At 34.1% G+C, this 27,622-nt stretch overlaps 1 protein-coding gene across 5 annotated transcripts in view; it reads right to left on the reverse strand.

The window, feature by feature from the left end:
- Nucleotides 1–27,622, reverse strand: part of LOC113234812 (protein unc-13 homolog B) — a 403,601-nt gene that overhangs the window by 66,580 nt on the left and 309,399 nt on the right. For 2 of the 5 annotated variants that reach the window (XM_026470308.1, XM_026470309.1), the window contains 10 exons: nt 25,498–25,538; nt 24,988–25,078; nt 23,108–23,116; nt 21,759–21,833; nt 21,312–21,531; nt 18,413–18,545; nt 17,928–18,034; nt 16,119–16,260; nt 15,012–15,138; nt 14,648–14,788 (listed from right to left, as the gene is read on the reverse strand). In XM_026470308.1, the coding sequence (XP_026326093.1) occupies nt 14,648–14,788; nt 15,012–15,138; nt 16,119–16,260; nt 17,928–18,034; nt 18,413–18,545; nt 21,312–21,531; nt 21,759–21,833; nt 23,108–23,116; nt 24,988–25,078; nt 25,498–25,538 (1,086 nt within the window). Of the gene's footprint in view, nt 1–14,647; nt 14,789–15,011; nt 15,139–16,118; nt 16,261–17,684; nt 17,792–17,927; nt 18,035–18,412; nt 18,546–21,311; nt 21,532–21,758; nt 21,834–23,107; nt 23,117–24,987; nt 25,079–25,497; nt 25,539–27,622 lie in introns of all 5 variants that reach the window. The other 3 variants (XM_026470307.1, XM_026470306.1, XM_026470305.1) reach the window with 3 other exon arrangements.

Consider the following 27,622-nt stretch of genomic DNA (forward strand, 5'->3'; position numbering starts at 1 on the left):
AATAGGTATTACATAACCTAACCTCCGGTTAAAAAAACCGGCCTCAAAAGTCATTCATCCACCAAATCAAATATTACCCTTAGAGGTGGAATATTTTCTTGAAATTTAAATGGGACTACATCTGAGGTACCTTCTTTCCGACAAAAAAGAATCATCAAGCAGCGCTGAAATTCCCGTTTAGTGGTGTAACGGTTATTAAGCTTTAACGATACACGTTTTGTAGATGAATTTAACAAAATTTTTGAAATCGATTGCCACTAGCTTAGAGTCGTCTTCTCACCAATTATAACTACAGTATCTATATTTTTTTTTTATTTATTAAACTTTATTGACCACAATACAAAGGGTACAAAAGGCGGACTTAATGCTAAAAGCATTCTCTACCAGTCAACCTCTGAGAAAAACGAAATTCACGAACGCGGTAAATAAACAGAATATTACGGTTATATTAAAATAAATGAAACTAATTCATAATTCTATACGAGTTATTACAGTTTTATTACAATGTAGAATGTAGTTGCACTACAAAATGTTATTGGTTTCCTTATAATAACTGCAGTATCTAATAGACACTGCACTTATAATTAGCTCTAAGGTGGTAGATTTTGTAAAACATAAGTAAAATTAGTGAAGTAACTATGAGATACTGCGTTTAATGCTAGAATTCCGTCGCCATTGATTTAAATTTGACTCAAAAATTACATTAAATTAGCAAATGTTATATATTGTACTAAGTTACTGAAGTTTCACTTCCTGTATTACAGGGTTTCCATGGGAATATTGATACGTGAGTTAGAGCCAAATATAGATCTTGTTTTGGTGTTATCGATTGTGTAGTCATCAATTTCGTCAAAAATGCTAGTTACTGCACATTCCATTAGGACGGCAGTATTCTGGTAGAGAAGTTTTTTTTTATAATATTAAGTGACGGGACGGACAAGTCGTACGCCTGGTGGTAAACGACATGCAAGCAGTTACAGTCCACTCAGAGCTTTTAATCGCAAATATCTGATCACTACCACCGAGCCCGTGAGAAACACTCGTTAGTTGACAAGTCCCATGTACACCTATGATTTCACTAGCACGCTTACCTTTCAAAGTAGCTAAAGCTGCTTACTACTGTTTCAAAATATGAAAAGCGAAGTAACATTTTAAGTTTTTAGTTTTTCGAAGTCTACATAGTGATTTTGATTCCTACACGTTGGAAAAGAACTATGTTTTTGGTATCTAAATGGCGTGTATATGTTTTTTCAAACAAACCAACGTTTTGGGCCCTTTACAGATCTCTTTATAAGTCAGCCGTGACCATGAGACTTGTAAGGGGCCTGAAAGGTTGGTTGCTTTGTTTGTTGTTGTATTTAAGCAAATACACGCGATTTAGATCCGAAAAAAAAACATTTTTATTTCGAATCAATATTCACACTTTGCAGATTTTATTTAGAGCTTACTTAGACTGACGTTGCCACTGATTATGTTTATTTAAATTTTAAAATGTATTAATCATAAATTCGTTGAAATTTCCTATTCTTTGTACACAGTAAAATATTCTTTATTGCTAAGTGCATTATAGTCGTATGTGTGTCGTTTGAGGTTTGCAGGTTTCATTGTTATTTCTGTCGTAAGTGTTCGATATAGTGCATAAATAAAATTTTATATAATATTTAATCGAAAATATACCCGCCTTTACATGCTACGGTGTCTTCAGCGGCGAAAACTTGCCAGGTGAAGTCTCAAATTAAGCAAATTTATATTATTTTTTAACGTTTACCTTTTCTTAAAATAAAATTTAAACAATTGTTTCACTTTTTGTGTTGAATATTTTTTTATTTAAATAATAACTGTGACGGGACGAACAAGTCGTGCACCTAATGGTTCGCTACTCGCCTGTCTATAACAGATGCAGTGTCACTCAGAGCTTTAAATCACAAAGAGTTGACAAGCCCCATGTGCCTGTAATTTCACCAAGTTAGCATACTTATCTCGTTAGAGTATGGTTTCTGAGTCGAAACAACCTCAAATGGCCTTAGTTGATTCCGAACAGCGAAAATGTTGAATAAATCAGTTTGGAAAATGATATATTAAAAAAATTAAGATCAGTATATTGGTATGAAAACACGATTCCTAAAAATTGTAACGATAGAAAAGAAAACGGAAACTTATCTCGAAATTCACAAGAAAACCGCTGTTTTAAATGGGTACTTAACAAATACAAATGTTTTTTTTTTATATCAACTGAACTATATAGAACACGTATAGCATACGATATCCATTTTTCAAATGGCTTTAATTTCGTTTGTAAAAAATAAATTCTGAAATATGATAATGAGCCGATTCGGCACCGGAAAATAATTGAAGTCAAGCTGAGGTACAGTCCACCACGTTGGCCTAGTGCAGATTATTTGACTTCACACGTTTGGTAAGGGTTGTGAAACTTCCTCGACGTGCAAATTCCATTACGAAGTTTCCCTTCACTGTTAGCAAGAGGTATCACACTAGTCATAGTCAAGTACACTCCGTCAGAGGAATTGAAATCGTCGACTTTTCAATTGAAAAGCCTTTGTTGACACTTGTTACCTTGTAATTAAAGCGTGCTAATTTAGTACAATTAAATACCATTAATTTGATACCCTGCGGTCTATCAATTAGCTCTGTGTGTCCAAATTGTAATCCCAAAGTAATTTTCATATATTACGAGCGGTATAACGACCAACTCGGTAATTCGGTGGTCTATGAATGCTTGTTGATAAGGTCCTGGGTTTGAATCCCGGTGTGATTACTAAATTTCTTCTGGTCGTCATATTACACATAATTCCCTAGTTTGAGACCAGGCACTTAGTATAACTGACAGTCACATTGTTATTAAAAATAATGTGGAAGTTCTGGACTCATTTAGGAAACATTGTTTTTTAACCTTATAAATTGGGTATTATTATTTAAAAGGACTGCGTAGGTGATTTGGACGTTTTTTTAAAAATATCAAGTTACCGGACGAGAATCTGGTGCGCCTACATGCCTGTCCAAAACACTTAACAAACAGCTTTAAGTCACAAATATTTGAGTGGTACTGCCACTCCGCCCGCCAGCCGGAGACAGGCTAACAAATCCCATGTACCTGTAATTTCACCACTTAACCCTTCAAAACTGGAACGCAGCCATGCTGACTTTACTGTTTGGCGGCAGAAATAGGTAAGTTGACAGCACTTCCCCGGACGAACTCTTTCACAAGGAGCTTCTACTGTTACTAAAATGTATCGAGAATGAATGCAAGAAGATTGACGTAATAGATTTAAAAGGCGAAAGTGAGCGAGCTAGTTGGTAAGGGCCGAGCAAGGCGAACTTATCATGTGCAAAATTCGGGATGGCCAATAGATAGGCCAGGTCAAGAGTTAGCATAACCGATGAGCATGTATGAAAGAACCTGTCAGGATTGTCTGTGTGTACCCCGATAGTAAAAGAGCGTGCAAGCGTTTTTTTTCTAAACGAAATCCAAGCTATTTGAAAAATGTTATCGTATAATATACGTGTCCTATTTAGTTCAATTGACATAAAAAATCCTGGTATATAGTACCTATTGAATACGGCGGTTTTCTTGTAAAATTTCGAAGTAAGTTACGTTTTTTTTTTCTATCGGGATAACTTTTAGGAATCGTGTTTTCACACCGTATATACATATAAATAATCAGTGTATATATATAATTTTACTATATTTTTTTTTTCAAAGTTATCTATTCAATACTTTCACTGTTATGTAGAATCAACCAAAGCATTTTGAGGTTGTATAGACTTAATATTCGAAGCCATTTTCCTTTAACCCGTTGACTTATGAACCACAGATATGTATATATTTTAATAATAGTAATAATAATCATAATAGTAATTTCAAGTATATTGAATATCGCGATGTTTTACTACCACGATATTCGAATACTTTTGTGAAATTGCCCCACTGGTATTATTAACATCAAGATCAAACAATAAGAAATTTTTCGATCCGGCTGGATTCAAAACAGCGCTATCAGCACACCGTGCTGAGCTACTGAACAAACCAGAAGACCTTACAAATTTATCTATGTGCTCTTTGCATCTTTCTTTTTGTTTTTTAACAACTTTCTTCCATAGCGCCATCTGTTGGAAATTTATGAAAGTTTTTCGTCACTCATCGGATCGAAGTATTTTTTCTTAGTGTTCTATCTTTGTATTAACATTTAAAATAATAATAATAATAGGTAGCCTAAATATAGTCCCACTACTGGGTACAAACCGCTGCTCACAATGAGGCTACAGTTCCCACCCCAATAAGGATTGGGAACTTCACACACATCTTAAATGCTTTGCAGATGTCTGAATTTCGAAACGTAGAGGCGCAAGCCCGGATTCGAACACAGGACCCTCTACTTGAGAGGCGGTAGGTAAAACCGTTAGGCTATTACAGCTGTTATGTTATACACAAATGTAAACCAAAGAAACTAACATAGTTTTATAAATACGAATGTAGAATATCCACGCCAGAACCAATTAAGAAAAATACGTTTCCTAAATTGAAATTGGACCCAGTGACCTTTTCATCTAGTTAGTAAAGAAAGGTTAAGAGACGCAGTCCGAAGACTATCAACTAGCAACCTTATGGTATTTACTCTATTAGGTTATTAAGTATTTATATGCCATAAAGTTAATATTAAAATGGTCGTTGTGCGTGAATTGGGAGAAAATGGAGGAATTTACTCAATTTTGCTCATATCTCTTTATGGACCCAATTTGAGAGTTTTAAATGAGCCCAATGCATAGCGCCGAGTGGAATTTTTATTACCCTTCTTTGGAATTACGTAATTTTATTGGTACTAAGGCATTTAAGTAACGTTGAAAATTAGGAGACTGTATACTTTTATATTTGTGGTCGTTTTATTTAATTATCTAGGTGGAAAGTAAAAACTCTATTAAAATAAAACCCATATAAAAAAACCGTAATATAAATTTCTTAAGTCCATTCAGTCAAATATTTACGAACAAATAAGAATGAAGTAATGTCAGAAAGTAACTAACATACTAAAGGACTATCCACACATATCCGGGCCGTGCCTGGGACGTGGACGGGGCGTGCTAGTTTGCATGGACTGCGGGCCCGTCCCGGCCCCGGCCCAGACACGGACATGTGTGAACGAGTTCATACAAAATATACACAACGATATTTTTTTGTGCCCCTGACGGAGCACGGCCCGTCCACGTCCCAGCCACGGCCCGGACACGGCCCGGGTATGTGTGGATAGACCTTAAAAAGTTTTTCAACAGCAACTAGGTACCAACTATAGTTCATTTTATACAGCATGGGTAAGGTGACGTTTGAGATTGAAGTTTCTAGAGATGTAGTGATGTAAAATCGAGTGAATAAAAATCGATTTAAATGTCTTAGTGAAATAATTTGTAATGAAAAGAGAATCGATTTAGAGACAATAATTTAAGAACAGATAATAAACAAAATGAAAAGGATTCAGTCATACATAACACGTTATTAAGTTACTAAAAACCTATACAACAAATAAAAAAATTAACAACAACCAAACAAAAAGACGACATCAAAACATAAAATCAACAGCTACGAAACGAAATTTGAACAATTACTCTAAAAACATCACACAAAGCTCAAAACAAAATAATAATGAAAAAAAAACAAAAAAATTAAAATTACCCGCATACAAGATGTATGAACTCTAATTGACACGAGATACGTAATAGCCAATTCGATTTATCTATTCTGTGGATAAATATTCCATTTCACGCATCAAGTAATTGGGGTAATTCATTTTTATCATTTTATTTTCTATCTACTAATTTTTACGCGATAACTCCGGTATTTATGAACCGATTTTCATGATTCTTTTTTTATTGGAAAGGAGGTAGGTACTTCCATAGTGGTTACATTTCATTTAGAAGAAAATCATCCACCTTTAAGGGTGGTTGTTCACGCATGAAGATTCATTTTCATAAATAGCGCCTAACTTTCATTTAGGAGCAATTATTTTAGTGGTTGATTTTGCTATTTCTCCAATTCAAGGCGTTTTTCTCTCAATGTACCTCTCACTGTACTCAATAGAAGATATTAAAAATCGGTTCTCACTACTCAAAGTATATTTAGAGAAAAACGCCTTGAATTAGAGAATAGCAAAATCAACCATTAAAATAATTGCTCCTTAAAATAAAATGTAGGCGCTATATATAAAAATGAATCTTCATGCGTGAACAGCCACTCTTAGAGGTGTATGACTTTCTTTAAAATTAAATGGGACCACTATTGGGGTACCCTCTTTCCATTAAAAAAGAATCATGAAAATCGGCGCACAAATACCGGAGTTATCGCGTAACATACATACAAAAAAATATATACAGTCGAATTCAGAACCTCCTTCTTTTTTTAAAGTCGGTTAAAAATAGACTTACGTAGGTAAGTCTAGCGTTAGGGCCATGTGTATAAGAAGATGCAGAAGCGACCTCAACTGTATCAAATGAATGCTATTACAAATGTTCAGTGCTACCAGAAATACATTCAGTCCTAATTAACAAATGTTAAACGTCTACCGCAGAGTAACAGCATGTATCTTGTTGTCTTGAATACTAATGGTCCACTAATCTGCAGATAAACTAGCACGAGCTCCAAGTTTGGTCGGGCTTGTGTTAGTTCCAGCAATTGCGCCAAACTTTTGTTTTCGGGTTAATATGAATTCGTACAATGTTTGGTAAATTACTAGAAAAAAATAAGTAGACAGACTTAGTCTTAAATATAACAGCATTTGGTTGTGCAATTGTAATAATTAGTAATATAATAATATGCTAGACAACCTGGACACAAACTAGGGAATTACCTGTACTATAGGTACCAGACCGATGGAATAAACTCTGGAGCATTACCTGGAACGGTCCGATCAGAAACAATTTCGAAACGTTCATTTCCCAAATTTATCCTACCGGGATTTGAAACTACGACCACCTCATCCAGTGACCACAGTGCAACTATTAAGCCAACGAGGTTATCAATAGAAATATAACACAAAACTTCTAACCAGTTATAACACCTTGATAAAATAAGTAAAAAACCTATATATATAAAGTGGCTATAAGAGAGTTGTAAATTAACATATACAGGCATGTTCGTATCTTTATGAAAATCCTATTATACGTCGAAACCCAATACCAAAACTAAAACTAAAACAAAATTAATGGACTGGTAGACTGGTGGTTTTTGTATCAAACTAGATTATTATAAATACTATAAAGTACTTTTTAAATAAAATATAAGTGTGCTCTTGCTCATGACCTATACTGAGGTTAAGACAGGTCTGATTATGGAGCAGTAGAGCTCGTTTATTTTGGATAAAGCATATTCTCTTATATACACACCTTTACCTATTTCTGTCGCTAAGCAGTAATGTCAGCATTATCGCGTTCCGGTTTTGAAGGGTAAGGGTTCTGGTGAAATTACAGGCACATGGGACTTGTCCACTTATGTGTCAGGGTGACAGGCGCAATGGTAGTGCCCAGACAGACAAACAGATCTTTGCAATTTAAAGCTCTGAGTTGCACTGTAACTGTTATGGACAGGCGTGTAGCTTACTATCAGGCGGACGGTCTTATTCATCCCATCACTTGATGATATAAAAAAAAAATTTCATATAAAATCATAATTCATTCCTTAGTTACGGACTGAAAAATTATATTTACATAATTTCAATACACATTCATTAGTGCGAAGGCTGATAAAATTGGAAAATTATTACTACATAACAATGCCTTGAACTAAAGTTCAACTAACACAAAATTCTCCGGATATTACTTGCATTGATGGAGTTGGAAAGCTTTTAAAACTTGCATTCTACTTGTGCTTTCTAAGTTTCTATCTGTGCTCTGGTTTTATTTTCAAATCTACTTTGTTTCGTAACAAGGAATTTTATTCGAATATTTTCAATATTTAAGCTTACTGTTAAAAAACGTTCTTTAGCCAGTTTATTAATTTGTCACCAGGGTTTTATGCCTTATAATAGAAACGTTATCCTATTTAATGTGCTAAAACCAGAAATATAATGCAAGATTTTACTTTTTAAAATGCATATAACATGAAGAGTTTTATGGGTAGGATAAGTATACATCCTTAGAAAGAAATTGTCTTTTTATAATATCAAATGATGGGATGAATAAGACCGTACAACTGATGGTAAGCTACATGCCTGTCCGTAACAGTTGCAGTGCCACTCAGAGCTTTAAATTGCAAAGACCTGAGGGGCACTTCCACTACACTCGGCACCCTGAGACATAAGTTGACAAGTCCCATTTTCCTGTAATTTCACCAGCACCCTTACCCTTCAAAACCGAAACACAGTAATTCTGACATTACTGCTCGGGGCGGCAGAAATATGTAAGGTGGCAATACTACCCTGGACGAAGTCTTTCACAAGAAGCTTTACTGCTAATATCATCATTTCAAATCATCATTTGCCACATAACATAATTCTCTAAAAATCCACTAGATGTCATTGACCCATTTTATCTAAATTTTGGTAACTATCTCGATCAAAATTTGATTATGTGAGTCAAATTTCGGTAATACCGATTTATTGACAGGAGTTGAGTCCTTATGACAACCACTTCCTGAACATAATTCAGGCGTCACGGTCATCCCGGACATACTAATGTACCTAAATAATAATAAGAACTTTTGACACGAACGGTCATAGAAATTATAAATGATTTATAATATTTAGAAGAAAGAGCCCAAGTGTAATGAAAAACCTGAACGGGTATTTCACCCAAAAACAAATAGCGTAAAATTTTTAGGACTAACAACGCTTTTCCATTAAAAGTGTCGGAAAAGTCGACATTTCAAAAGCAAACGCGCTTTTTCTTTTAATATCACGAGTAAGTTTTAATAAACTTGAATGTTCTGGGGACAGGACGCGGCCATGCGTTTCTATGTTATTATTACTTGCTCTACTTATTTAATATGAGGTTTAGAGTACTAAAAAAACCGACCTTAAAAGTCCGTGGAATTACATCTATTTCCCAAGTTTTATTGAAATGGTTACCAGAAAGTGGGCGATACCTGATCATCCTCTAGTTTGCCACTCTTAGAGTAGGGATATTTTTTTGAAATTTAAAGAGAATTGCTACTGAGGTACCCTCTTTCTAACAAAAGAAGAATCATCAAAATCGGTTGACAAAGAGTTATCGCGTGAGAACTCCTCCTTTTTTTGAAGTCGGATAAAAATATTATCATTGCTTAATACATTGTCATTCAATACTATACACAGGCGTACTTGGAATCACCAAAACTCTTGTCAAAAACTTATTTTTTGAACTGTATTTGAAGTCAAATATAATAGAATAATTACCGCTAGTTAATTTGGACATCGTCAAAAAAAGTCGAGAGTAAACCTAAAATAAAAACGACTAGCAACAATGAAAGAGGAAGGAAAGTTTATTGAATTGAAAAAGAATAACTATCTATATTCTCATGAAACGAAACAACAATTTAATACCAACAAGACTGAATAACACTGAACAACAATTTCTTACAATAGAGAAACAAGAAACAGATTGTCAAGTAAACAAGAAGAGATATAACAAAGACAATTTATCTGTATCCAAAGTTAATTGCACGCCAGTTCTGAACTTAAAGCATTATGCAGACTGCAGTATGCAGCCAAGAAGGTACTTAATCATTTTAACGTTATGCATTAAATGCTCATTCAGAGTAAATGCATTCTAGGATAAGGTTTTACAGTGAAACGATGTTTGCTTGCTCCAATGTTATGACACTTGAGTCTATATTCTGTCCAACCATTTATATAACTTTTGACAGCTCGAATTCTAATCCATTAGTGATGTCCTAATGTGTTTCCGAATCGATTTTTTATAACAATCGATTTTATTTATGAAGAAGTTTTAATCGTGTATGTGAGCGGGTTCTAAAAAGATGATATTGTCTCATTGGAATCGTGATGTTGCGTTTAACAATTTGTGTAAGAATTAATGTGTGTGCAAGAATTAATCATTAATGTTAATAAGGATTCAAGTGATGATTCCCGTTCATATGGAGAAGAATCCGACGATTCATTATAATAAAAATAAGAATTTATTATATTTATTTCAAATTTATTTCATTTCATTATAATTTATTACACAGGTACCAAAATAACTGCCTTCGTGGCCGAACGGTTGGTTACCATGCCTGTCACACAAAGGTTCCAGGTTCGATTCCCGGGTCGGGAGGAATATTTGTATGGCCACCATTTATTTCTGTTAGTGTGTGTCCATGACACCCACGACCCAGGGTTTCCCTAGTGCGGGGCTATGTTGAGTGTGTGCGTTATTATTATTATAAAATTTATCAGCTTGAATAATCTTGGTTACATAATATGATGGCTCGATAAATATCAAAACGAGCACGCCGCTTCACTAAAATTAAAAAATAAAAGAGCCCGGGAAGTATTGCATTTTTTTCTCTATGGTTGTATGTCAATAAATACGGAACTTCAGCGGCATGCATAATTCAAAAATTAAATAAATGGTTGGACGGAGTATAAATACATCAACATCTTCAAACGTCAAAATTACAATTAAAATAACGAATATTTCAGTAAATAAAACAACCAATCAGAAACCCTAGTGTCCTTTCTTTCTACAAGACATATGCAAATTTTCGGGCCGACTATGAGACCTACCAGTGGTACGAAACGGCATAGGCAGACAAAGCAGGAACTTTGCCAGCATTTTGGGCACCTCTGCTGTGAGTTCCATTTCCTACAACTATTAAATCCTTCGTTAAGTCTTTGATGTATGTTTGTATTTGTATCGGTACAAATAATAGTGTTATTGGGTAGTGTGGTTGGTTATCGGTACAAATAATATTAAAACTAGACTACTTACAACAACAATGAAATAAGTTGTAACAGTTTCTCGAAGTTACTATTCTTGGCACTCCGTCATAGCCCACAAAGACGGGCCGTTTTCGTGATATTTTCACATGTTACTGTCAACTTATGTCTCAAGGTGTCGGGCGCAGTGGCGGTGCCAGTCAAATCTTTGCGATTTAAAGCTTAGAGTGGCAGTGCAACTGTTATGGACAGGTGTGTAGCTTCCCATCAGGCGCACGACTCGTTCGTCCCGTCACTTGATATTATAAAAAAATTGATATTAACAAGAATTGTTTGTATTTGTGACCATATTTATTTGGCATTAACACAAAGGCTGTGTCTTTAACGATTTTAGTAAATGAAAAGATTTTTTTTTACTAATTTAAAAATGGTGGCAGCATGTTAGACTCCATTTGGTGCTAGAACGCTACAATATGAAAATCGTTAAACATACGTGACAGTTTAGAATAAAATTTTATACTTTTGATCACAAAACTTCAATACCGACATCGGAAAGGTGACAAACTAAATCGTGCAAGAACAAATAAACAGTTTGTACTCTAGTCCATACAAAATTGAATTCCCAACGGTATTTCCTCAGAAACTGTACTACATTATACTTGCACATCAGCTGAACCGACTTTGCACATGACACAGAGAGACCGACAAACTTTCCACATATATTTCCTGTAAGTTATTTCAAGTTATATTGCAGTAAGTTGGCTAAATTCGTGGTGTTGCTTTTGCAGATATTATTTGGATTTCACAACCCATTTCAGTTACTCCGTCTGCAACCGGAAGATAGAAGTAATTAAAAGTTTAATATCTAGAGTATTCAATACAAAGGTAAAATTTGCCTTTTCATTGTTATATTCTTTATATAAAAAATAAATGCTCATTTGATCTCCACCTCACTTGATGGAAAGTGACGATGAGGTCGAGGATGTTGCATGCACACCGAAATAATGCCTATTCACTCTCGCCTTGAAAAGATCCAAGTTATAACGTTCGGGGAACAAGTCTGCAGCCAGGGAATTCCACTCCACAGCCGTTCGCCATATGAAAGCGTAACGCTTCTTGCGAATCTTTGGAACATCCACAACATAGGGGTGGAATCCAAGCCAACGTCTAGTCCCCCAATGATGAAAAGGGGAAGGCGGAATTAAATTGTGTAATTCCATCGCACACTCCCCGTGATATATTCTGTAAAATACCGATAAGCGGGCAACTTTACTCGGAAATTTTAAGAAGTATATTTCCGATTTCATTATCCAAAGCTTTCAGTTATCATCAAGTATGATATTAAGAAGTTCGCAGAATAATAATATTAATTCTGAGAACTGAGTTTGACATAAATTCAGTCGAAGCCACATTTAACAATCTTGAAAATTGTGCAGTTTTCGAAGTTTGGACATTTTGATAAGGATAGCTCTTTTGTTTTAACATAATATTCAACAATGGTTGCTAACTGAGCAAATTTTTTTAAGATATAGAAGCTTTATCGAGATAAACAAACCGTAGTAACCAGTCTTACGTCTGAAAAGTCGATCACCTTGACGAGCAGTAGCTCGTGATTGCTTCATAATAATAATAATAACGCACACACATAGACAACCACAATTTACACCCAAAACTCACGAGAGAAATAAATGTAGGTCATACAAATATTTCTCCCAGCCCGGGAACACAGTAATCCAAAATTGTAACTAGGCCAGCGTCTCAATGGAATGAATGGATGAATGAAATATTTTTATTCCACATTACACATTACAATGATACAGAACAGTGATCTAAGCATCAAAGAGCAAGCTAATGTACAACGGGCGGCATTGTTGTTAAGTAGCGATTTCTTCCAGGCAACCTTAGAATAGAAATTTAAGAGTTTGAAAGGGATATCTTGTAATGAAAGTGTTTTAAATAAATACACTGCTCATAAATGAAGTAAATATATCAATAAATAATAATATTAAGTACATACATACATATTCACATATTAATATATAATAATAAAATTACTTATATAGTATTCAATGGTGTCAACATTCTGACAAAAAGGTCTGTGATCGCTATTTTAACAAACAATCCCAGGTGTGGTGTTGTTAATTGATTTCATTCATGTCATCTACACTATTACCGGTATGGCAACATATGTGGAGTACATTGCCATCGTTCTCAGTATATGAACCGTAAACCCATTTGAAAAATTTGTATTATCATCATCATTAATAAGAATCGATATAACCTTAACCCGTATTAAAATTTTTCCTGTACTTTATTTTATTATTTTTGGTTCAGTTCTATTGCGCGGGTTTTAGAATTTATTTCTTTACAAACGAAATTAAAGTCATTTGAAACATGTATATTGTATACTATACATGTTATATTTAGTTCAGTCGATTTAAAAAAAAAACATTGGTATATGTTAAATACCTATTGAATACAGCGGTTTCCTTGTAAAATTACCATTAGGCTAACACGACTTTTGTATTATAGTGTACCGTTGTATATCATTACCATAATCAGCCGGGAGACGTCCACTGGCGATCATAAGCCTCCCCCAAAGATTTCCAGACCAGCCGATCGGACGCGACGTGCATCCATCATCGTATATATTATCCAATAAAATAATTTTTATTTATCACATCTTTTTCTTGTGCTTATCGTGTTCTAAAATCACAAGTGCGGACGAGAACAATATGTGAACAAGAAATTATACTTTTACATTAGCTAGCAATTTCGCTTGGTTAGCCATCCTTAAAACTTTTCACATTTATCCCTAAAAGTTCTCCCGTTCTATTTCCCGCATCTGGGTTTAGGTGGTCCCTACAAACTCTCAGGTACAATTGTTTGTTCAACAAAATTTAACTTAAGTACGATCGTAATAAACGACTCGGACAATTTTAAATACAGCGGCTAAAAATACGATTGAAGTCGTAAATTTATTTTTTAACTTAAATTAATATTTATTTTCCAGCGCGTTTATTTTTGTGATTGAATTAAATGATTCAACGCGTAAAAAAGTTCGGTCAAGAAATCAAATTTCTTTTGGATACACAAAGATTTCAAATCACTTAATTGCCAGCTGCTACAATTTGCCCAGTGTTAACGTAGCGAAACAACAGTCATTACTTAAGCTGGCTTTCATCCAAGGGGCATGGTGCCAATGTCCTCCACAACCTGTTGACTCCACCATATGTACTGGTTACGTAATAATGTTGGAGAAATACAAAAGAAAAGAAGTAAATGGTCCGGAAAGTTAGGTTTTTTTTACTGTCGTATTCTTATTACGTTTTGATGCTACCTCGATACTTTTGTTGAGTAGCTCTAAGATCAGCTATATTTTCTATGTTTATGATTAGTTTGGGAGTCTCGTTAAATGGGCTGGAATTTAAGTATCTTTTTACGATGGTTGGATACTTGTTTCCGTAACAAATTCTTGCAAAGACTTTAATCCTTTTAAAGAATAAGCTTTGCAATCTGTTTTTTTTTTTTCAAATTAAAGCCTAATTTTTATTGAAACAAGTCACTAATTATTGTAACCTTAATCATAATTCAACCAAAGTCAGATTCATGTTTTTTTCCAAGTTATTCAAAGACTACAATGTACGTAGATATAAATTTACAATCTCATTGCACGATCTGGCAGTGGAGTTTTTAACTATACATTTCGTTGATCCCTATATTTATTCATTTTACATCGTTAACGTTTACAAAAGAACCAGCAATAATCAAGGTTATTAATCACTTACCTGGACATGATATGGCGCCACCTTTTCTTCACCTTTAATTTCCACGTTGATATGCAACCGAATGGCTCCGGAGACGGCAGACTTGTCTGTTCGCTTCTCTAAATTGTACCACACGTCCATCTCGCCGGATAGCGTTCGTACCTGAGGAAAATTATTATCTTTTTGTTGAAATTGACTTTCTTTTGCCTCGTCAATAGATACGGTGTCTTTGCATATTCATGAAATGGGCAATAAATTCTATTTGTCAATAACTGCTAATATTTTTCGAAGATAAATTCCGACTTCAGAATATAGTATTTAGTAATAGAAACGTTAGTGAAAACCACAAGTAAGGCATAACGTAAGGTAAAGGTAGTCTGTTTACCTCAATAATAGTTTGACCCAAGAAGTCGTCTGATTCTCTTGTTAGTTTCTGTCGAAGTTTGGATTTCAAATCATTATCTTCATCCCAAACACGTACTTTGATCCGGTCAGATGAATTGTGGCATTCACTGCAAGAACACATTGTTTTAATGTAACAAAGTCAAGTAGAAACCTATTGCATTTAAATTAGGAGATGGTATTGTGGATTTTGCATACTGATATCGACAAACTCATGACAACGACAAACATGTGTACTGTGGAAACTGAAAAACCCTCCACCACCTGCTTTCATCATCCCTCAAGAGCAACTACCACCAAGATGCGATCTGTGGTGGCCCGTGTGAAAGTCGTTAAAGGTCTCTGCAGAGACTAGACTTGTAAATGAGAGTGACTGCGATGTGCGATGAGTGACACGAACACGTGTACGACGGAAGATCTCTATGTGGCCATGGATAGCGTGGAATCAAGGTGGCAACATACTATTCAAAGTCAATACTGTCATAAAATAGTCTCAGTAGAGAGTACTATAAAAACCGACCTCAAAAGTAAGTGAAATTACGTCTATTTGCTAAGTTTTATTGAAATATAGTTTTTTTTAGTTTTCTAGTTTCCCACTATACAGGACTTGACACTGGAGATAATAAAAATCGGTTCTCACTACTCAAAGTATATTGAGAGAAAAACGCCTTGAATTGGAGAAATAGCAAAATCAACTATTAAAGTAATTGCTCCTAAATTAAAGTTAGGCGCTATTTATAAAAATGAATCTTCATGCTTGAACAGCCACCCTTCGAGGTGGATGATTTTCTTCAAAGTGAAATGAGACCACTGTGGAAGTACCCCCTTTCCAACAAAAAAAGAATCATGAAAATCGGTTTACAAATACCGGAGTTATCGCGTAACATACATACAAAAAAAGTACACACAGACGAATTGAGAACCTCCTCCTTTTTTGAAGTCGGTTAACAAAAGAAATATCGACATGATAAGAAGCAGACATTCTTCAAATTCCTGGGCTCAATTCTATAGGAATTGATTTCCAATCTAAATGGTTAATTGGGGCTTCCTACAAAAGTAAAAACTATTAATCCACGTTAAAAACACTTACAAGTAAAATTTCTCGTTCCAAACGGGATTCAATTCTTGGGGCATTGTTCTAGTTCGTTTCTTCACTTTGCTGACTTGGACGGTGACATAAGGATCTGACGTTCCACTTTTGTCTTTCGCGATTAAACCTTGAGCACAAATTACTGCCCGCGAAGGGCACTGTTAATATACAGTTGAAACATAATAATGTAGCTACTATCATTAAAATATTGGTATGGTAAGCCCACATGTCAGCACCATCATTTATCAAGAGCATAGGTGAATGTTATTCCAGTATTTAGCTTCAATGAGCGTTTGGTACATTACGGAACAAGAATAATTGCAGACCGTTCCGTAAACGATCCTGGGCGCCACGCCTGAATGCATACTGATAAACATATCCGCTACATCTACCGGAGGTAACACACGTTTACATTTACGATTATTTATACTGCTGTACGGTGTATCTACTGCGCTTAAAGTAGATTATATATTATCAGTATTTACCAACTTATCAACTAAGTTTTGTCCTTTCTTGTTACTTACACTTACCGTATTGTGTTAGTGTACTTACCAAATTAAGCGTTTGTGATTACTTTGAATGTCTACGAAACGGGATTCATGTAAACAGGTTGGGGTCAAAGAAGAAGACACTAGCATCAAATCTACCAAACTTTTTTGTCTATGACCAATCGATTTCTAAAACTCGAACATAGCGACTACATTATCGCAAACTTCTAATGCAAACTTCGACCAAGAAGAAAGTTCCAAAGAATTGTAAAGATATGTTCGGAAATCCAATCTATTAGTACCTACCTATATTTTCACGAATCGAAAAGTTATTGGAAGTAACAGTGGAAGGAAGTACGTAAGTTCAAAAACCGAAATCCTTCTGATTTCGGTTTTTGAAAGGTGTATTGGGGATCTATCATTCTCCATGCTTATTTTATTTTTATCTAAATCATTCTTAAAAATCGTGGCGAATCTACCTCATGAGAACTGGCTAAATCAATACTCTGAAATATTAATATTGTTAATATAAACTTTTAATATGTGCATATAAAACAGGCTCTTGACAATCCATTTGAATTAGCAACAATTTAATATTAATCCTGTGAAATTCATGCAGTCTGTGTTAATTCAGCAGTCGTGCTGCCGGATGTGGTTTTGCAATATAATTAATAATATTTATGTGACTTATCCGTCTTAAATATCCCAGTGTTCAAAGTTACAATTTTGTGAGCGTGAATTGTTCTGTTTTTGTTTCTTCCAAATTTAGCGTTAGAGACGTGGATGTTCTTTAGTGTTAATGGTTAAATAAGCTACAATTTGTCAATGAAAGTGATAATAAGAGCAGTGCAGTATCGACCGTGTTTGGGTTAGTCTTGAAGTAAGATATGCAGCATAGTGGTTTTTGACATCTGCCTAGAACTGCAAGCAGTTAGGTGTTCTGTTCATATTGAAGCGAGTAACCGTTAAATACAAGCAGATGTCAAAAGTGAGATAGATAGAAATCAGGCGAAGAGTCTGTCTAATAGAGCCAAAACTGCGAGCGTGCGGTTCGTAGCCGCCAAAGACCACCGCAAACCTGTAATGGCGATCTTGCATGACCATTTGGACGTTCCTTCTATAGTATTTTGCTTGGCCTGTTCGAGACTGTCAATGTGAGTGTCTGGGTCGACGTTAAAAGTCCGCCTGGTCGCCACATGAAACGAAAGATTGAAATCCATTTAGGGTTTGTGTAAGTGTAGTGTTTCCTGGATCGTCGCAGGAAGCTGCTACCGGATGCCCTGTGGAGTTGGTTACATGGTTAGTGCCACGCGCTTCGAACCTGTGATGGCGATCTTGGCGCTCCATTTCGATGTGCCATCCAGCACCGACTGCTTCACGGTGCTCATGTGTGCTGCATGCGCCTCTGCTTCGATGCTGAACACCTGTCTGTTACACATATTTTGGTGTCAGCCGTGGCACATAAGAAAAATCGTGACTTTCTTTCTAATTTAATGATTTCATCATCTGCAGTGAATTTGCATCGTAGTGTGCGATAAAATCAAAATAATTTAATTTAGCAGCAACATTTTTTGCTAAATAAAACCAAAGCATTCGTTGATTATATAATATGTCATATTTTCTAGTGGAACTAAACTTTTAATGAACAAATTAAGGTGAAGAAGTAGTATAAAACGGACACGAAATAGGTGTCCATATAATTCATAAGTTTAATATTCGATTAAGAATATACCTGTAATCCAAATCTAGCAGGCTGTAGGGCAGTTACAATAATTAAACAAGATAATTTAACGACTTGAAAAATACCTGATAAGTTCAAAGATCTCGGGCATGTCTCGTTCACGTTGCTTCATTCTTTCTTTCATAGCTGTGATGATGGAGTTAGCCTTATCCTCGGCCCCATGTTTGGAAGACTTTTCGGCAGCCCCTGCGAAACACACTACTCAGGCGGTGCCAAAACTGTTCTGGTTTGCCGCGGGATGCGCCGGGACGGGCCCCCGCCCCGCATTCAGGTCCGCAACGACCACTCTCGGACTTCAACCTGGCCAGAAGCCAACAAAATACTTTTCCAAATAATTTCCCTCGCGAACTTTGTCGGTAACTGTCAGATCTGATCAGGTTTATTTGCCTTCGAGCGGCGCAAGTCGAAGCCGACCTGAGCACGACGCCTTTCACAACAAGTTTAAATAAATTCCTTCACTTTACAACTAAAAGTTTATATAATCCATCTGTATAATCATAACTTTTGGCGTATTGTTAAGATTAATAAGCTAAACAAACGCACAATCACCAACAAATCGCCAAACTTGTGTCCAAATCACCAAAGTGCTGTGTCTGTATTAGAAAACATAGCACCCCTTGTATTTATTTGTTTAAGTATTGCTTGTTAGTTAAACCTTTATTTCTTCATTTTATACTCGTAGTAGGTATTTACATTTACAAAACCTTATGATTGACTCTTATTACCTTATGATTGACTCTTGAAAAATTTATTAAAGGGACAGATAACAGAAAACATAAAGATAGTGAAATAAACACAGAAGTGGAACTCTATGTAAATAAAATATGAAATAAAGAAACTAAGGGACCACATATAATATCGAAGTGGACAGACATTGGAATTGCGTGCACACATTGCTAACAGGCACATCTTACAAAAATGTGATTTTTGTTGGATTTGTTTGGGCGTAAGTGTCATCGAAGTCTTTTAGACAGCCATCCCGAGAAGAGTAGTGTATATTAGAATGTGTAAAATGTAAAGTAGGGCACAGAAAGTTTACAAAGTAATTTAGTTTAACTAGGGCTTTAATACGTTTCGGCGCTGGGCGGGGCGACCCGAAAGGAACAGGGATGACAGGACCAAAATCCCTATCTACTTGAGCTAGCGTCCACACTTCCAAAACATCGTACACAGCTTTGAAATTCACTCTAAAACCGCAGATAGGACCAAAAAGGTAAATCATAAAAACATCACCCACCCGTTATAGAGTAAACAAAGAAAAGTCCGAAAATAATCAAATAAAAGGAGTACCAAAAATTAAAGATAATAAAATCGCCAATTATCACCAAAACGGAGAATCGAGTATTGCTTTGAAGTGTGGACTTCGGATGAAAATGGCGTGCAGTCGACAAAACTAATTTGAAGTCAGGTGAGTCGTGAAATCGCCCAAACGACTGCTTGACTAAATGCTCGTGCAAATGTATGGCCAACACTACCTAGCGGAACAATAATTATAGACAACATTGATTTTTTAATTGTAAACCGTAACCATGCACATCAAAGCAGCAATTGGAAATATGTATATATTAATTTAGAAAGAGTAAAAACATGCTTTTTATTATATGAGGTCATAGTAGTGAGAAAAGAATGAAAACAAATAAACATCACAGTAAAGGAAAGAGAACATCAATAAAGGTAGACAGTAATGGCTGTTTCCTAAGTTGAGTGATATCTTGTGAAATCCTCGAATTGACCAATCCACTATATTTGATTCCATTGCCGATGATACTAATTGTGTGAAAAATGTGGAACCACTTGTGTATAGCCGATCCATGCAATAAGTTTAATCATGCAGATAAATATAATAAAAATAATTTTGACTAACACGATATTTTTGGTGATGAGGCAAAGTTTTACCTTTTTTCACGGGAATAGCGTTGCATAAATCTAATATTGCAGAAGTAAACACTATGACCTAAAGGTGTTTAAAAAATCCTCACTTCAAATTACATTTTTGAACATAATGAATATATATAAATAATATCTGACATATTTCATTTTAAGCCAAATCTTGTTAATGGTAGACTACGTTTTTAGCTGAAGTCTGCAAATCAATTGACCTTTACGTTTATAGACTCTTTAAATATAAAGATTTTTATATGTGCGTGAGCACGTAATGCTAGCAGACTTGGCATCTTAAATAATGAATCCAGATCGTAACTTCAGACAATACGTCAAACTTTGTAGTCTGTGGCAAAGTGCCGTCACAAAGCAAAAGGTTTGTGATACTTGTGCTTCAGTTAACACTTGCAGATACAGTTTTTTGATCATGCTGTTTGAAATTTGAAGAGTGTGAGATTTTATTTCATCTTTTACATTCAAAATCTATTTGGCAAAGACGTACTTATAAGATGTACCATATGTCTTTTGCATCAACGAAAGGTAAGTAACACATGAAACGTATATTATGCGGTCCCGGAAAGACCGAAAGCACACTGAGATCAAAATTTGTATATTGTTACTTTATTTTATCAATTGACAATTTTATATGAAGACTTTGATTTTCCAGCGATAGAATGGATCTTATCCGTATTGAGCGACCCGTCAAGAGCAGCTTGACACTACTCGAGATTAATAAGGAGCGCTGCGCTTGGCAGCTGTGAACTTGTTCTTTTCATGTTTTTTATGAAGTGAATTTTTTTTAAATTTGGTTCGTGTTTTTTTATACAGATTCGTTCAATATCTAGATTATTAAGATATGAGTACAAAATTTTTGAGACTCAAAAAACACAGTGATGACACTCATATCTTAATATTTATATTTTCATTCCGAGTGAAAACCGGTTCTAGTTATCTAGGAACACTTGAAAATTTCCTTACGCTTTCACTAAAATCAATTTTACAGTTTTATAATATAAAGTTTTACGAATCTAAAACCAATTTTCACACCGATAGATTCTATGCTAACACAGACACCAAACTTACTCTGTAGGCAATCGGCATTGAGCAAATCCTTGCACTTTTCGTGGCATTTGACGCCACATTCCGTACATCTGACTCCTTGTCTGGCTATACCCCAAAGGAGACCCTCACATTCGTAACAATAAGTTGGTGATGTGGCAGTCCAAAGGACGAAGTTGTGAGGCGTTGTTGATGATATAGGATAGATGAGGGCTTGTAAGGTTTTCTTGTAGACGTGCATTTTCTGGAAGATACTTCATCATTTAGAATGACTTTATTCTTGATTAGAGTACCGCTTAGGATCAAATTTGTTCATGCCCTTATGAACGTCTCGTAATTTGATGTCTTGTTCATCCGGCAGATTGTTTTATTATTAGTAATGTTAAAAGTGTTTTATATGATTATTTCATTAATTTTATAAAGAAAGTAAAGAGACTCTATTATGTATGAAGACTGAACAGTTTGACTTACCAGTTCTTCATCATTTAACGTAGCCCGATGTACAGCAGATGTCAAACCTGCGTTCCTCTTGGTTGCAGCCATAGTCTAAACATAAACATTCATTTTAATCTTTTCATTAAACTTTGGATTAACGAGATCTTATTTCTGTATCTCAAAGCTAAAACTGCCTACAAAATACGCATTTTTAGAAGCGCTTTATTTCATTTCAAGTGCTATATTTGTTTATATGAATTTTATAAAGTTCAACTAAAGAAAACGTGAGACAAAATATACTTGTTATTTAAAAGCAATTACCTATAACTACCTACGTATGTACAATCTGTTCTATATCGTTAATTATATCTACTCATGCCTGTCAGAGCTGCCTTGTAAGCTTTTCTGAAGCCATGTCACAATTTCAATTTGATGATGTAATCAGTAAATTTTGTCCATTACTTCTATCTAATGGTTTGTTTTATATATTACCTAAATAATGAACATTTTTAATGTATACAAGGTATGTAACAATATGAAATAGTGCATGAATGCCAAAAACAAACGTGTAAATATAAGCGTGAAAATTTAAACACGTAATTCTTGAAATAATGTCGCAAAATATGTGATTCAACATAATCTGTTAACAACGAAAACAATTAAAGGTGATACTTCGGTTACATAATGCCTCCTGAAACGAAATTGTGTCGAGTGTTTTTTTCAGGAAATCGATATGAAACATTTTGTGTTCTTGAATGAAAACATAATCAATGAGACATTTATGATTATTTTAACGTTATATTGGTTTCCTTCAAATTGACATGACATACAATTTCCTTTATTGACCAATACAGTGCTCACATGGTTTGTAGATACCAACGCCTTTTTATCAATATCGACGTAAAAGCATTTAATTGAAACCAAATAAGCAAGCACGTGCATTTCGAAACGAATTTTATTTCCTATAGCAGAATTTATGCAATAAAATATCTGTTTAAAAATTACTATCAATTTACGCCTACCTTTACCTGGATTATTCTGAAAATACCAATGAAAAGCAGAATCATGCAAAGGCAGCAAACATTTTCAATATTAACGTTTTAAATGCAAGCAAACTATCGTAAACGTGAGCGAAAAGGGAAAAGTGATTTTCAATGGCAATTTCTGTATTGGATTGAATTATATCAGTCCGCCATTTGAAAAGAGTATCTTAATTGCAAAGGTCAAGGTCCACTGTAGGTCAAAGAAACGAAATTAGAGCTCGAACATTTTCAAATATCTGTATTTTCATCAGTATATATTAGCACAGAAGATCTCTTTTGCCTCTTCTCAAACACCAAAAGTCGCATGCAAAGAAATAGAATGTGTTATTGGGATAGTAATACCTTGAGAACCTGCAGGTCCACGGTTAGGGGGTAAAATGCAATGATATTATTAATTTTAATCAGGAATCAGTGTACTATTGGTTTGTTAAGGTTTCTTCTGGTGACCCCTAAGTTGTGTTCAATACGGTATTATTATACAGGTAGGTTAATCAAGATTGGACACGATAAGGTACAAAAGAAATGAGACACATACAAGTAAAACATCAAATAGTAGGACGTTACATTAGGATCGGTTATAATTAGTAGTGTATTAAAGTCCATTTATTATGAACAATGAATGGGGAAGTTATTTTACAGAAAACATTTGATCGAATGTTCAACCACAAAATATAAAACTAGGAAGTTGATGGTAAAGAAAAATTAACTAAAAACAGGTTACTTTAAAAAAATGTATTCTGAGTTGCGCTATGTTATGCTGAATTGTTAAAAATAAATGTTATGTTAAATTATTCAGTATTAGAAAATTAGCAACATGTACAACTACAATACAATTCCAATTATCAGTGTAACAAAATATTTACGATGTACGACAATTTGTTGATCTCTCCCCCTTATTAAATACCTATTAAATATCTAGCAAATCCATTGACTTACAAATAAAATTGTAAATCCCAGTTTTTTGTATTCCTTGTACCTTTAGGTTGTAAATTTGACCATGTAACATGTAAATATTAACTCATGAATTGAGTGCAGGGAGTGAAACGAATTCGTCGTTGTTGTTGAACAAATCATTATTAATTTAATTTGTAACACGTTTTATTTAATGTTGCAATACTAACAATTTTTCTCACCGCCTTTATGATCATAAGAGTATATAACCTAAAGGCGGGATTGTATTCCCCATAAATTGTTCAAAACACATAATATGGAAATTCGCTGTAGAAGAAAACATTTATTATGCGCCTAATATTTACTAAGCCTCTGGAAGCGAACGTTGATGCGAGCGCAGGGCCGGTTTAAGGGAAATAATTACTTCTCCTATTCGCTTTTTATGAAAAAGTCTGTGTCATGCAAAAGGAGATTAAAACCTTTTTTATATTTTATGAACTAGCGGGAGAGGTACGGTAATTGTGTAGATTTAAAATTTTTATAACAGTAAATATCTACGTGTCTTGAAGTTTGTGCAAGTACTTAAGACACAACTTATTCTTGATATCATAAGTAATAAGTTTTATACAATTCAATCAAGACAGAACCCCAAGATAGTACAGGAAAGTTGTAATACAAAAGAACGGGGTTCGGAAGTGGACTTCAAAGACTCTGTGTAATAAAGAAAATCTTCATTTTATAAAGTTCTTCGTATTCAATAACGTATAAGAACACGTAATGTTTTTTAACTTACAATATGTTTTTGATCCAAAACTTGTTTATCTTACACAATTTTCATATTTATTCCCATTCCAGATTTTAAAACCGGCTCTGGCAAGCAATACACATTTACGACCAGTTCCAGATATCTGCCTTCAGAAATGGAAATCATTGATAAATTCTATTATGACCGGGAGATCTTACTTACAAAACCATTATAGTGAATTAAAGAAATATAAAGATGCTTTAAATACTGTAAATGATAATATTTATTCAAATACATTTTAAGTGAACACACTGCGGTTATCAAGCTAAATTAAACATCGTAATATCCACCATGGATTTTATTACATTTCTTTACAACATTGACAATTTTACTAAGTATTATAAAATAATCAAAGATATCGTAGGTACCGTACATGGTATATCAATCAATAAGACTAACTACGTTGCAGAATTATTCTTTAGTACACTTTTAAACAGATAATTGAAACTGGTCAAGAAAGATTCCATTGGATTTCAGTATAGATTTAACTTATAATACTGTCAAATGCAAAAGAAATACTACTTACAAGTTCCGAGACGAGAGGTATGGATTTTCTTCTTGGCCGTATATCTGGCATACTGTCGATGTAACTGTAGAATGGATTGTCTCCGGGATGGCTAGAAAATTGGAACGTGGAAACATTACAATGGAAACTCTAAATGTGAATGTAGTGACTGAAAAATATGGTTACAATGAATATGTTTGAAGACATTTTATAAAAAGAATTTTCACTCACTGTTCTTCAAAGATGGATAGAGATAAGTTTTGGAAATCTGATATAATAGTTAAATTAAATATTTAATTGTATATGTTAGATATTCTAGAACGATATGAATCTATCGGATGAAAAAATATTATTATAATTATAGGCACCTAAGTGCAAAATTGTTTTGTTGAACTTACCACAATTTTGAAAATAAAACTAGAATTTAAAAAAAATATTACAATGAAATATTTTATCAGAACTATTTTTATGCTTTATATAATAAATGTAAATAATGTGGTAAAACTATCGTTATCGAGTTTATTCACATACCCATTGCCTCGTCCGCCTTGATCCTTGCCGCCGGAGCCATTCTAAAAATAAAAAAAATACAATTAAAAAACAAAAATAAAAAAATAAATAAAAAGCTAACATTTTATTCGAAAACAAAATTTGTATAACAACAATAATATTTAATCATTTTGATAAAATGCTCTCATAGACTCTTGGTAAATATTTTCAATAAGATTATTGATTTCGAGTTACACAAAATTTTATCAAAATGAACTTAACAATAATAGTTATTAATAATATAACATATATTTTACTACAAAATGGAGAATTATCGTTAACAAATATTAATAACAATAATCAATGGTAATAGGCAGTACAACATATCTCATTATGAATTGACGAATCAAATTGAATGACCCAGATAGTATGATTGCAAACTGTCAAGCCCTTTTACACTGTTAAAAAATTAGATGTCCTTATTACATTATTTTTGGTTTCTGTGACCCAATTGTACAACTCACTGATAAATTTTGTTATTATGTATAAAATGTGGATGTTATTTAGTACTTTTTTCTTTATATTCTTGTGTTCACATAATTCTAAATCTAAATCTTATCGAACCTGTTCTACGGATAGAAATATGTGATTGAAATTTAGCTTTCAAATTTGATGTTTTAGATCGTGTGCTAAATTCTGAATACGATAAACGTGGTTCGGTTATCCCTATTTGAACGGAATTGAGAGAGGTTTTAACAATGACTTTTCTTTAGTTTTATAATGTATTTTGTGTACTTCGCAAGGACCTACCGCTAACTCAAAAACAATATGTTTGAAATCGTCAAAATTTATCGTCAATTATACAATTACATCGTCATTTCTGATAAACTTATATTTTTGCTACGACACATAATAATAACATTTAATACTACGTAAATATTTTCCAACATCTATTCCTCTAAGTACGTAAAGTGCCCGCTATCTTTTAAAAATGCATGTGTAAATAGCTACACGATAATCTAAGCCGTGTTATTTCTATTTAAAATACGTTATGATTATTTATGACGTATGCACTATTGTTTAGATGGACCAAATCCCCATAAAAAAATCGTATCTCATTTTCAATATCTTGAGAAAAGAGGTACTATAGAGCTTTTATGAGATTTCTGTCTACCTATGCAATTTATTAAGTCGTTAAAGAAACACCGAATTCCTTGTCTATTTGTAATGACCCCTTTATATTTGTCTGCAATTATAGGTCGATAGCTATCATGTAAAGAGTAATAGATGTTAAACATTAAAAAGAATTAGGTGAAGGCATACAACCGGTTCCATTTTAACAAAGCAAAGAGTCGTAAAGAAACCTTGTCCACATTATTATATTTCTCACTAATATTTATATTAATAGAAGAGATCAACAGGTATACAAACGAAGCCGATGTTTCTTTAAGCGCATTGCAAGTCTCGATAAAAGGAACATTTTCTATACTTCTGATATGAGACGATATGACGATGAATGAATTTTGTACGTTCAATGCTCCTAATGGAACGCCACCTTTGACCTACATTTCTTCTAATGAATCAAATTTACCTCATATATGAATAATAACATTAATTTGACAGCTAACCTCATCAATAAATACTGGTTTCAAGCAACAAACACATTAACTTTAATACTGAGTATTTGTTTACTTATAATTGTTAAGACTATCATTTCATCGAATATATTAAAAGCAAGTATAATTTCGTTAAAAATGGTACATTTATCATTTAGATTGAATTTTAAGCTTCATATAAAAATCCAATATTCATGTTATATAGAAAGACCTTACGTAGTTTAAACCAAAACGGTTTAATCTAATTATTGCCACGATTAAATAGAAATAGCGATAGTAAATCATAGATTGGTTAGTGTAATAGGCTAAGCTATTATTTCAGAGTAAAATGTATTGTTTGACAAAAATGTGGGATTCACAACCGCTGTATTTTAGTTGGTACTCGTAGAAGAGTGAAATTTTTTTTCCGACGCTTTTGTTGAATGTATCAACGGTTTTTAAAACGATCATAGTGAATAAAACTTGCCCTTTAGTTATTACTATTGCAAGTCTCAGAAATGGACGTCTATCAATAACAATTACCTATAAAACATACATCTACTCATACAACT

Source organism: Hyposmocoma kahamanoa, unplaced genomic scaffold, assembly GCF_003589595.1.
Source record: "Hyposmocoma kahamanoa isolate Upper Pololo Valley unplaced genomic scaffold, ASM358959v1 86, whole genome shotgun sequence".
Lineage (NCBI taxonomy): Eukaryota > Metazoa > Arthropoda > Insecta > Lepidoptera > Cosmopterigidae > Hyposmocoma > Hyposmocoma kahamanoa.